This window comes from Saccoglossus kowalevskii, chromosome 6 (assembly GCF_978046115.1).
Source record: "Saccoglossus kowalevskii chromosome 6, keSacKowa6.1, whole genome shotgun sequence".
NCBI classification, from domain to species: Eukaryota; Metazoa; Hemichordata; class Enteropneusta; family Harrimaniidae; genus Saccoglossus; species Saccoglossus kowalevskii.
Genome location: NC_140646.1, coordinates 21892541 through 21906270, shown reverse-complemented (window position 1 = coordinate 21906270; position 13730 = coordinate 21892541). Strand labels below are relative to the sequence as shown.

The 13730-nt window shown below is 37.3% G+C and overlaps 1 protein-coding gene across 2 annotated transcripts in view; it reads left to right on the top strand.

The window, feature by feature from the left end:
- The window catches only part of LOC100370291 (uncharacterized), a 29155-nt gene that overhangs the window by 4761 nt on the left and 10664 nt on the right, over positions 1–13730 (top strand). Inside the window, exons 5-15 of one of the 2 annotated variants that reach the window (XM_002742394.4) lie at positions 749–940; positions 1642–1791; positions 2180–2258; positions 3100–3305; positions 4987–5092; positions 5765–5993; positions 7955–8092; positions 10883–10930; positions 11642–12012; positions 12375–12432; positions 12825–12903. In XM_002742394.4, the coding sequence (XP_002742440.2) occupies positions 749–940; positions 1642–1791; positions 2180–2258; positions 3100–3305; positions 4987–5092; positions 5765–5993; positions 7955–8092; positions 10883–10930; positions 11642–12012; positions 12375–12432; positions 12825–12903 (1656 nt within the window). The remainder of the gene's footprint in view (positions 1–748; positions 941–1641; positions 1792–2179; positions 2259–3099; positions 3306–4986; positions 5093–5764; positions 5994–7954; positions 8093–10882; positions 10931–11641; positions 12013–12374; positions 12433–12824; positions 12904–13730) is intronic. The other variant, XM_085500189.1, reaches the window with a different exon arrangement.

Sequence of the window (13730 nt, the reverse complement as noted above, 5' to 3'; positions counted from 1 at the left end):
AACATTACCATTATTGCGCCAGCTGTTGAATTGACCAATGTAACTCCGCCTTTTATTATAACCAGAGTGTCGTTGTTCGTACTCATGATTGTATTGACCTGTATTGTGGTAAATTGGTCGATTTTGCTTGTTGCTTTGAATTATCCCTCTAGCACTACCACGGGTTGAAATATCAGGCACATTTGACATCCAATTACGAATAAGCTTCGATGTTCCACGGCGAAAGCCGCGATTAAGGTGTACTGAGTCAGAAAATAATGTGACATCATTACCACGTGCACCTCGCATTAAGTCATGGTTGTTGATATATGTGCACATCATTTCATCCGCTTTCTTGCTCAAAGCATCATTTACTTAGTGGACAGAGGCAGAGTTAATTACCCATGAGCACGAGATGCAATCCATGGGATTGAGCAGTTCCCCTTTAAAGTGTACATAAAACGCATATACATTGTACATGTAGCACTGAATGTTTGTAAAATAACAATTTCATTAACCCTTTAATAAACACTGTCAATTTCTCTAACATAATGTTTTCCATATTTTTTATACATTTTAATTATAATCTACAGTATCACTAATGGGAAATTATGTTTATTTGGTGCAATATTACAGAAAAATATCTAAAAGAGTGTGTGTGCACCAACATTTTTGGAGCTTAATGTGTTAACATTAAAAAGGAGTAAGGAGAACTTACTTACATAAAAGATCATTGTTTTAAGTTGATATCATGTTCTTTTCATTATAGGCGTGTTTTACATAGGGACTTGAAAACCCGAAATATTTTTTTGAAGAATAATATGTGCAAGATAGGTGACTTTGGAATATCCAGAGTGTTGATGGGTACCACAGATCTGGCCAGTACTTTCACTGGTACTCCTTATTACATGAGCCCTGAAGTCTTAAAACATGAAGGTTACAACTCAAAATCAGATGTGTGGTAGGTGGCGACATTTATTATCGGAAGTAATGTGATAGTTATTGGCTAACATTTGTGCTTTGACTAAACAGTTGGATTTTCAAACTTGCAGGCACCAACTAGTAGTGGTCATGTACACTACAGACAAATCTATATTACAGCAATGGACAGACCATGTTTTCACATTGCAGAATTTACTCCTGACTTGCAAAAGACATAAGAATACTGGCACTGGTGCAGAATCATTCTTTTCGTATTTTTTGTAGGAAGATTTTAGCTCCGCTGTCCACTTTGTCGAGCGGAGCTTATCATATGAGTGATTGTCCGTCGTCGTCCATGTCAATGTTTTTTGCAATGTTTTCGACTTCTGCTTGAAAACTACAAGCCTGAATGCTTTGATACTTGGTGTATATGTACCTTGGGTAGACCTCTCTTAGATTTGTTCATTTCATGATGATATCTTCAGTTCTCTAATTTTGATGAATATTTTTGTAATTTTTAGTAAAAAGTGATATTTTCGACTTCTTGAAACTTCTTGAAATTCGGTGCCAACAAATAACCAAACTGTAGCTTGTGTAAAACTGAGTCTCCCAAATGACTGGCTGTAAAAACACCCCTCCTCCCTTCTTTACTGTTGCTATTGTGTTCAGTAACATAGCAACCACGGAACTTGCACAGGTACTTAAAACTCATCTTTTCTATTCTATTTACCGGTATTACAGGTCTATAGCATGTATACTATATGAGCTATGCGCTCTAGAACATGCCTTTGAAGGACAATCACTGATGGGTGTTATGTACAAAATAGTGGAAGGAAAGATACCAAAAATACCAAATAAATACGATAAAAATATCCAAGAAATACTCACCAAGTAAGAAACATATTTTATTTTCAACTAAATGAGTAACCATGCATAATGGAATATCAAAATTATTATGTAGATGAACTCAAAAACCTGAAACTTTTTGTCAACTTTCATTTGAATAAATCTGCAGAATTGTTTCAATGTTTTTTTGATTAATACCTGCAAAGCAATAGGAAATTATTTCTATTTGGTCTGAAGTTGTCAAAAAAAAATTCATAAAAACATGCGATTCTTTTCAGTAGCAAAACACCTTTTGCACTGCTCAACAGAAGTATTTTGTTTCTTTACGACATTGTTGTAGCTAAGCCTGTTAGACAGAGGTGATCACATTAGGAAAATAAATGACTTGCATCTACTCATTATACTGCAATAAAAGTCCTACATTTCCTTACAGGGTACTAATTAAAGAACCTGGGAATCGACCATCAGCGGCAGAAGTTCTCAATTTACCATTTGTTGCCAGGCATATGGAAGTAAGCAATACTACTAAGTTTACACACATTTACACACTATTGATAGACATATCAAATTAGGATTTACAATGTTCCCAACAATTTGAAATAACAGTTATTCTTTGGTGGCATAAATTTTAATATCAATTTGTATTCATTTACATATTCCTATTATTGGTGAGATAATGTTTCACTGCAGACACTCGCCACTCACTATTCTGTTTGTTTTTTCAAACATGTTACTTGTTTATTTTAATTAAAATCGTAGAAATCAGTATCCATAATTTATAGCATGGTGTTTAGCGATGCATTCAGTTTTATTCTTCAAGGAAGATGTATGACAAAAAAAAATTGCTGTTTGTCATCAAACAAATTTACAAAATATACGCATGTGCGACATTCGTGTTGATTTCGATTTCCCCATAATCCAATGCGCTCTTCAAATGGAAATCACTCACAAGTATAAGGTTTGACCTGTGTGCGACTGATTGCCACCGGTGACTCCTTTGATTCCTTCCAATCACCTGAAAATTACCTAACTAAAGCTTTGAAACGTCTCAGTTCGTATTCCCTGATCACGCAACAGTCAAAGTTGCCATCTTTGTTTATATGAGACCCATATATCTCGTGCATGCGTGGCGCGACGACTAAACCCTTTAAACTTGACCTCTCAAATGTCCTCCAAAATCTACTACATTCTTAATCCATATTGTAAAAACCAAAAAATGGCTGCCTTATATAAAAGTGTCTGTTCTATAATTTTTCATCAAATAAATAAACTTTGTAGATGACTGTAGATCACAGCTACCTGAAAATATTGAAAATATGGCATAGTACATTAAATGCTTGTTTTCTTTTTTAGAAAATGGCGACCCGAATGGCTGGGGTTCGTGAGCATCAACGTGATGTAGAAGTAGACATTGATCAGCAGCAGCAGATTTTTGCGCTTGCGCGTGAGAAAACTCATTTACAAGATTTAAGAGAAGAATCACTGAACAAACTAACTCCCAAGGAGCAATTGATAATGAGAAAATTGCAAGATGCTGATGAAAAGGCAAAAGAACTGACGTGAGTACAGTATACTGACTCATTTCATTTCATTTATTTGAGCACCTCCGCATCTTGAATCTCCTGATGATCCGAGTAGCTCTTGACTCCCTAGACAGGTTGACATTATCCCAATGGCTCTTGACTCCCTAGACAGGTTGACATGATTCCTGTAGTACTGTAAAGGGGGTAATTATTCACTGGGTTTTAATTTAGCTTATTTCGCTGACTGGAAAAATGCGCTAAATTAAAACACAGTGAATATGTAAAATTTAGCATAGAACACATTATCTAAATGACGAAACCGTGAATTTAAAACCCACTGAATATGCCTGAAATGGTAAATCAGTGAAATTTAAACCCAGTGAAAATTAGTCATTTTACAGTACTTGACTGACATGATCCCAGTGGTACTCAACTCCCTAGACAGGTTGACATTATCCCAGTGGCTCTTGACTCCCTAGACAGGTTGACATGATCCCAGTGGTACTTGACTGACATGATCCCAGTGGTACTCGACTCCCTAGACAGGTTGACATTATCCCAGTGGCTCTTGACTCCCTAGACAGGTTGACATGATCCCAGTAGTACTTGACTGACATGATCCTGGTGGTACTCAACTCCCTAGACAGGTTGACATTATCCCAGTGGCTCTTGACTCCCTAGACAGGTTAACATGATCTCAGTAGTACTTGACTGACATGATCCTGGTGGTACTCAACTCCATAGACAGGTTGACATTATCCCAGTGGCTCTTGACTCCCTAGACAGGTTAACATGATCCCAGTAGTACTTGACTGACATGATCCTGGTGGTACTCAACTCCATAGACAGGTTGACATTATCCCAGTGGCTCTTGACTCCCTAGACAGGTTAACATGATCCCAGTAGTACTTGACTGACATGATCCTGGTGGTACTCAACTCCATAGACAGGTTGACATTATCCCAGTGGCTCTTGACTCCCTAGACAGGTTAACATGATCCCAGTAGTACTTGACTGACATGATCCTGGTGGTACTCAACTCCCTAGACAGGTTGACATTATCCCAGTGGCTATTGACTCCCTAGACAGGTTGACATTATCCCAGTGGCTCTTGACTCCCTAGACAGGTTGACATGATCCCAGTGGCTCTTGACTGACATGATCCTAGTGGTACTCAACTCCCTAGACAGGTTGACATTATCCCAGTGGCTATTGACTCCATAGACAGGTTGACATTATCCCAGTGGCTCTTGACTCCCTAGACAGGTTGACATGCTCCAGTAGTACTTGACTGACATGATCCTGGTGGTACTCAACTCCCTAGACAGGTTGACATTATCCCAGTGGCTATTGACTCCATAGACAGGTTGACATTATCCCAGTGGCTATTGACTCCATAGACAGGTTGACATTATCCCAGTGGCTCTTGACTCCCTAGACAGGTTGACATGATCCCAGTAGTACTTGACTTACATGATCCTGGTGGTACTCAACTCCCTAGACAGGTTGACATTATCCCAGTGGCTATTGACTCCCTAGACAGGTTGACATGATTCTAGTGGCACTTGACTCCCTAGACAGCTAGAAAAGATACTTGGCTGATTTATTGAGTTCATTGACATATTCTTGTTTTCTCTTTTTTAAATACAAAATGATCATATTGTCAAAAAATATTGATGAGGATCTTACTTAATTAGTTGTGTCATTACTTTCACAGAATGCATACAAGAGCCAACCTTGCTGAAAATATTCATAGAAAAGCTCTGATACAGGGAACAATTTCATCCTATAACAGACCAGCCTGGCAAGGTGGCAGAGGGGAGGTAACTTATTTTGTAGCAATATTTGTTGTTACCATCTTAACAGATACTCATATTCAAGTCCAAGAAAACACGCTGGCTCAGTTATTTCACATGCATCCCAGTTACTGTAAAAAAAAATTCACTGCTAGGAATTTGTACCACCACCATCACCATGACTTTCTAGAATTTCACTGAAATGTTCACTGTGATAACTCACTAGGACCCCTGTGAAAAGTTTACTGATTCCCTAGGACCTCACTGAAAACCATATAGTTAGTAAGTCATGCATGTACGCCTGTACTAACATTTTTTTATCCTTAAATATGATTATCTAATCAGAGAAAGTAAGTCATGATTTGATGTATTGAGTGTGGTCTGAATACTCTAAAGCTTTAATTCTATGTATGCAATTTTTCCCTCAAAGTTAATTGGTAACTATGGAAAAATTGCCATTGATTAAAAACAATCAAGATTCACACTAAGGATACTCAATTCTATTCAAGAACACAGTAGACACAAATTTTCAAAGACATAGACTATTACCACTTTCACTATTGTTTCGGAATTTGTTTGTTTTACATGATCAGTTAGTTTTTCATCATGTATCACCCAAGTTGCATGATCTTTTCTTTTATCCACCTTTGGTTACTGAATCAGAAATTAATTGATATACTGTATGTCACTTGATAACAGGCTGCTGGAACCATGGCTGGTGGTACAGTGATATACCATGACGAATCGCCGGGTGGTACACTTGTTTACCATGGTGAGCCCGAAGGTACATACTATGAGCCGGAGGATTACTCTGGTACAATGCTGTATGAACGAGAAGACATTGGTACTGTGTACCAGACACGTGTTGATATGGGTCAAGTTGTCTACCATGATGATGATGATGACGTCGTTATGAGAACTACAGAAGGTAGGTCATTACAAGTTTCATAGTACTCATTATAAATGTCAAGTTAATTACATTTGTACATGTATTATAATTAAATTATTATAATTAGTTGTAAACAGCATCCCAGTGCTCCAAGTCTTGCATGTTCATTTTCTCTTGGAATCAAAGCGAGGGAGTCGTCAGCTGCGCGCATGCGTCAGACGGCCATAACATGTCATTGTTTACAAAGCGTCTACCCATGAGCCACTGCATTTTTAGCGTGTGTTGTTATCAAATCCTGTGTGTTCGCAGGTGACGACCCTCCCATTTTAATTTTCAATATTTTCGCTGAAAGGATGATTCAGTGAAAATAAAACCAGCGAATATACCTTTTTTTCTATATTTTACTTGTCAAAAATCTGTGAAACTAAATTCCATATAAAACATCCAAAATGTCTTCAGTGAAAAGTGATTCCAGCTAAAATAAAGTATTTTACAGTTTATAAAAATCAAAGATGTCTGACAAGCTACTTGATAGATGTATATTTTTATGTCATTCAGTACCCATATGTATTCAAAATTGAGGCTATACCAAAAATGTTACATTTCTAAATTGCATCATTTTCAGCTTGCCTTCAATAGCTTATGGTGGCCAAACCATGTGACAATCACAATACGCTTCTACATATTAAGTTCAATTGATACATATATGCTACAAACCAAATTACTGATCAAAGGAACAGATGCTACGAGATTGCTTGCAGGGTTCTGCCTAGCCCGATTCCAGTGTTGATTGCTGATTAATATTCATGAGGCAATTAATATTCATTTTGTCATCCTCGTAATTATGATTTAACTATTTTAATTTAATGTAAAGTTAATCTGCTTTAATAAAAAGGATAAACATTTTTTTTTGCAATAATTTCTAATCCTCGGGGGCGGACATCCGGGTATTTTCACCGCCTGGCAACCCGCGGCGGTGAAAACAAAGGCCCAAAACTCGCATAAAACAGTACTTTGGGATGATTGTTGAGACTCCTCTGAACAGTGCAACAAAATTAGGCCTACGTGTGTAACATATATAAATTTGGTTGTTCGGGATTACTTCAAAGTTGATTTTGTGTTGTTTTCTCGAATTTTCACCGGCTCGACCGGCGTTCCACAGCAGCGCACACAGAGCCCATAGAAATGCATGGTACAGTGGTGCGTGTCTTAGCAACGTGGAACGTCTGTGACGTAGCTCCGCCCCCGAGGATAAGTGTCTTGAGACATTGACCTCTGACCTGGCAGCCATTTTTTTTCAAAGCATGTCGTCCATTTGTTACGGCCAAATTGGAAACGAGAATTTGTTTTCTTTTCTGATGGCGTGGTGGTAAATCACATTAATCACATTAAAGAAAAATAAGTATTCTGTAGATTACTGACACAACATAGGTTCTGAATTTAATTTTATGAATGAGTCATGAAGCCAAAAATATCAACGAAGATTACTACATTCAGTGCAAGTGTAGATTAAACAAACGACAGTTTGACGCATCTCTATCTGCAACATGAGCAAGTTATTGTTTAACTCAACGAATCTGGTTTGTTAAAGCTAATAGAATGTCAATCGAAAGAGATTAAAATAAAAACACATTATAGGCCGATGTCGCACATTTACGTTGATTTTGAACAGCAGTGTCTGTTTCATTCAAGTTTTGTTCTGTGTTAATTTTTGCATTTGTTATTGCATAGACCTTAGTCTAGAATGGTAGAATTATACAATTTATACTTAAACTCCCTAATCTGGTTGATATTCAGTGGTACTTCTAGTGGCATTTTAAGTTGAATTATAGATGTCTTATATGACAGTAATAATGTTCTCATGAACTGAGCAACTGCAACATAATTTACTACAACATGTGCTCTAACCTCCCTTGAGTGGAATTTTAAATCTTTTTTTTTCTCTACCAGTTAAAGGAACAGTGACAGAGACTTCCCTTTTTTTTCTTTTCCACATGTAGGCTCTTCTTCGCCAAGTGATTTCTCCACAACTTACATAGTCAGACCTGACGACAGGCCCATAAATCCTATGAAAAATCCTAATCAAATTTATTCTAGTCAGAATGGTCAAGAGAAAGATAATAGACTTACACAAAGTGGTAAGATTTTCACAAAGATGTTGCAAACTCAAACTAAAATAACTGTTCATTATTAATTTCATTCTGTGCTATCATCTGAAATTCTGTTTTGGTTTGTCTTGGGAATGAAGCCCTCTGCAGTTCATTTGTAAAATCCTTTTGTTTTATAACCCATGCTAACCCTATGTGTGTGTATGTGTTATTGCAACTAATCAACAGTACTGTACATATCACTGTACATACTGTACATTTCATATTAATAGCTTATTTTCTTTGTTTTTCACTCTAGCATTGATATCCATTATTCAGTTTTTGTCCTCGTTTTCTTCATCCAACCCAAGTACCCAGGGTAGAGTCAACATCTGTGTTAGTTAGTTGTGCGACATGATCAGTGTTCTGCTGTGATCTGACATGATCAGTGTTCTGCTGTGATCTGACATGATCAGTGTTTTGCAGTGATCCAACATGATCAGTGTTCTGCAGTGATTCAACATGATTGGTGCTCTGCTGTGATCTGACATGATCAGTGTTCTGCTGTGATCTGACATGATCAGTGTTCTGCTGTGATCTGACATGATCAGTGTTCTGCTGTGATCTGACATGATCAGTGTTCTGCTGTGATCTGACATGGTCAGTGTTCTGCAGTGACCCAACATGATCAGTGTTCTGCAGTGATTCAACATGATCAGTGTTCTGCAGTGATCCAACATGATCAGTGTTCTGCAGTGATCCAACATGATCAGTGTTCTGCAGTGATCTGACATGATCAGTGTTCTGCAGTGATCTGACATGATCAGTGTTCTGCAGTGATCTGACATGATCAGTGTTCTGCAGTGATCCAACATGGTCAGTGTTCTGCAGTGACCCAACATGATCAGTGTTCTGCAGTGATCTGACATGATCAGTGTTCTGCAGTGATCTGACATGATCAGTGTTCTGCAGTGATCTGACATGATCAGTGTTCTGCAGTGATCCAACATGATCAGTGTTCTGCAGTGACCCAACATGATCAGTGTTCTGCAGTGATCTGACATGATCAGTGTTCTGCAGTGATCTGACATGATCAGTGTTCTGCAGTGATCCAACATGATCAGTGTTCTGCAGTGATCTGACATGATCAGTGTTCTAAAGTGATCCAACAAAATCGGTGTTCTGCAGTTACCCAACATGATCGGTGATCTGCAGTGATCTGACATGATCAGTGTTCTGCAGCGACCCGACATGATCAGTGTTCTACAGTGATTCAACATGATCGGTGATCTGCAGTGATTCAACATGATCGGTGTTCTGCAGTGATTCAACATGATCAGTGTTCTGCAGTGATTCAACATGATCAGTGTTCTGCAGTGACCCAACATGTTCAGTGTTCTGCAGTGATTCAACATGATCGGTGTTCTGCAGTGATTCAACATGATCGGTGTTCTGCAGTTACCCAACATGATCGGTGATCTGCAGTGATCTGACATGATCAGTGTTCTGCAGTGAAGTGACCTGACATGATAGTGTTCTGCAGTGACCCAACATGATCAGTGTTCTGCAGTGACCCAACATAATCAGTGTTCTGCAGTGACCCAACATGATCAGTGTTCTACAGTGACCCAACATGATCAGTGTTCTGCAGTGACCCAACATGATCAGTGTTCTGCAGTGACCCAACATGATCAGTGTTCTGCAGTGACCCAACATGATCGGTGATCTGCAGTGATCTGACATGATCAGTGTTCTGCAGCGATCCAACATAAGTGTTCTGTAGTGACCCAACATGATCAGTGTTCTACAGTGATTCAACATGATCGGTGATCTGCAGTGATTCAACATGATCGGTGATCTGCAGTGATTCAACATGATCAGTGTTCTGCAGTGACCCAACATGATCAGTGTTCTGCAGTTACCCAACATGATCAGTGTTCTGCAGTGACCCAACATGATCAGTGTTCTGCAGTTACCCAACATGATCAGTGTTCTGCAGTGACCCAACATGATAAGTGTTCTGCAGTGACCTAACATGATCAGTGTTCTGCAGTTACCCAACATGATCAGTGTTCTGCAGTTACCCAACATGATCAGTGTTCTGCAGTTACCCAACATGATCAGTGTTCTGCAGTTACCCAACATAATCAGTGTTCTGCAGTGACCCAACATAATCAGTGTTCTGCAGTGACCCAACATAATCAGTGTTCTGCAGTGACCCAACATAATCAGTGTTCTGCAGTGAACTGACATAAGTGTTCTGCATCTGCAGTGACCTAACATAATCAGTGTTCTGCAGTGATCCAACATGGTCAGTGTTCTGCAGTGACCCGACATGATAAGTGTTCTGCAGTGACCCGACATGATCAGTGTTGTGCAGTGACCCAACATGATCAGTGTTCTGCAGTGATCTGACATGATTGGTAATCTGCAGTGATCCCACACAATTGATCTGCACTAGTGATTCCACTTGCATAGATGATATATGGCTGGTTATTTCATGGTTCGTGTATAATAAGGATAATTTTATAACAAATAAATAACTTGAGCGTTGTACAAAAATAAAATAATATTAATTGTTGCCTGCTTTGCTTGCTTCATTGTTTGTTTTACTAGAAGGATGCTTTAATATGGTATACCGGTACTTGACACTACCATTACTTACTTTTCCATAAATAATCAGTCCTTCATTTATACTCTACTGCATACAGGAATACTACATCATTAGCCATACATGTACATTGCATGGTGTCCTTGGCTTTCCTGTCTGACTGCATGATCCCTATGATAATCATCAATAGCTTCATCCATTTTAAAACTTAAGCTTTGTTTCTTTTCTAGCTCCGGTTCCATTTACATTACACGATGACAGACCAATCAAAGCAGCAGGTTAGTACTTATTCTAGTGCTTGACATAACTGTGGAATACTTTATTTTCGCTGGAATTAATTTTCGCTGAAAAGGCATTTCGAGCGTTTTGTATGAAATTTATTTTCACTGATTTTTGATGAGTTTAATTTGAAATATAAGAAAAAAAGTATATTCGCTAGATTTTATTTTCACGGAATCATTCCTTCAGCGAAAATAGCGAAAATAAATTCTAAGCAAAAATAAAGTAATCTACAGTAGTTTATAAATTATGTTGTAGTATCAAGTACTGCTAACAAAAAGAATTACCGGTAATTGTGAATGATCAGCATTTTGTTCATATTTTTTTAATCCATTTAGTACTACATGAATATAATTTTGTAGAATAAAATGAACAAACATGGGATAAAAAGTTTGTGAACATTTCTGAAACTACACTATATACTTTCCGTGACTCATAAATAAATTGACAGTGTTTTTTTTTCGTTCACCAACGTGCCAAAACTTTGTTCATTGACAAGGTTTTGTGTGGGCGGTGTATTGAACAAATATAGTATAATTAGTGTTACACTATTTTATATGAATCATTTTATCATTGACCATAGACATACCTTTGTCATAAATGCATGTGTTACTAATAGAGTAAATATGGTTGCTTGTAATTTTATGGTTGTCAATGTTTCGTGATGTTTAACATACTCTGATCTATTTTAATGTTGTTTATTGATACAGCTTCCTTAGGATCCACTTCATATGACAACCGTCCAATCACACCCATGACAAAACCCATTAACTGGGACGATCCAGATATAACTAATGCTGTCCCTCCCGGGCTAAGCGGTTACAAGAAAACAGGTACCCGGCAACCGAGAAAACAAACTAAGAAAGCCGCACCATCAAAGAAGCAAGGTACAACCCCTCCAAAGAAACAAGTTACAAAGAAAGTGCCCCCGAAGAAGGTTGATCCCCAACCACTTGTAGTGGAGGCTCCAAAGCCAGAGGAAGCGGTTTTACCAGAGAAAATCTTGAATGCTATTCCAGAAGATGCGAATGCAGCAGAAACATTTTACTCGGAACATGAAGATTTTGAGTCTGATGGTGATGTATGTACCGTAATGTGATTCTTTTTTGTAAATTTCTCGACATCCACATTTTTCATTTCTCACCTCTGACTACCGACCCAATACAAATCTTAACGAGCAGTTCAAATATTCACCTGCTACCCAAGGATACCAGGAAACGTCGTTTCTTGCACCTTGAGGTTTGTCATCACATAAGCGTTTGTTGTCAATACAAGAAGGTCTGCAAGCAACATTACATTTCATAGTACGCAATTGGATCGTGCATAATTGTCACCAAAATGGTGCATATTCACAACAATTTATTGTCACTAACAAAATCCAGCATTGACCCTATTGTTCATGTCTATTGTTTATGTCTATTGTTCATGTCTATTGTTCTGCAGGATGATGTTGACGCTTTGATTGGAATAATGCAACAAGCTTTACACAATCCACATGAAGGTAAGAATTTCATATACTGTATTCTCTGTAAATAGATGAGCACTTTACTAATACGATAAGCATGTTAGGTTATGTACGTGGAGGTATACTGTAAAATACTTTATTTTCACTTGGAATTAATTTTCGCTATTTTCCCTGAAAGAATGATTCAGTGAAAATAAAATCCAGCGAATATACCTTTTTTTATATATTTTACATTCAACTCACCAAAATTGAGTGAAAATAAATTTCACACAAAACACCCAAACAGCCTGCTAAAATAAAATATTTTACAGTATTTTAGGAAATGAATGTACATACATGTATAATGTCACATTGTTTGTGTGACACTATTGTAACATACATCTGATTAAAATCAAGTGCATTACATCAACGTATTGTTTTGTTTCTAGTGCAAGACACGATAGCTGACAGTTCTATGGGAATGTTTTCTCCAACTGTGAGAGCCAGTAAAATCACCAATCTCAGAGCGTATCCTTTTATCGTGTATCATATTAACTTATTACGATGGTGTAAATATGGTGTACTTACCACAGTACATTAATATTTACTGTAAATGTATTTATTATTCACTGATTTTTAATTTAGCAACTTTCACAGATACACATGTCAATAAAATCTTTAAAATTAAATCCATGTGAATATGTAAAATAATTATATAACTAATTGTTTTTTTGCGAAGTTTGTGAACTTAAAACCCAGTTAAAATAGTGAAATTAAATGTCAGTGAAAGTAAATGGTTTTACAGTATTACTTTCTTTGACTATACATGTAATACATATAGTTTATTTTTAACTCGAAAGCTAGTGTACCTTTCTTACAAAACCAAATATATCTAAATTGTGGTGAGTATTATGTATAAATATGTCTCATATTAGTACAATGAGTAAGTTAAAATTGATGACAGTGATTCTAATTTAGTCCCTGTTCATCAAAATCAAGCATTTCTCGGCTGTTTACAGATGAATTTTGTTCAAACTTGGTATATGCGTTTGACACTATAGGACCTTCATCATTTTGCACATCATTTTGTTTTCAGATAAGAATTCAAAATGGCCGACTGGCAGCCATTTTGTTTTAATGAATGTGGTTCTAGTTCCATATCTCTGATTTGCTGTGACTGATTATGTTCAAATTTTAAATATTCATTATACATTATGTCATAGATATACAGATTATTGGTTTGACGATCTTATTAAAAATGGCCGAATGGTGGCCATTTTTGTGCTAAAAAAATCATCTAAATCAAGCATTTCTCTGCTGTTTACAGATGGATTTTGTTCAAACTTGGTATATAT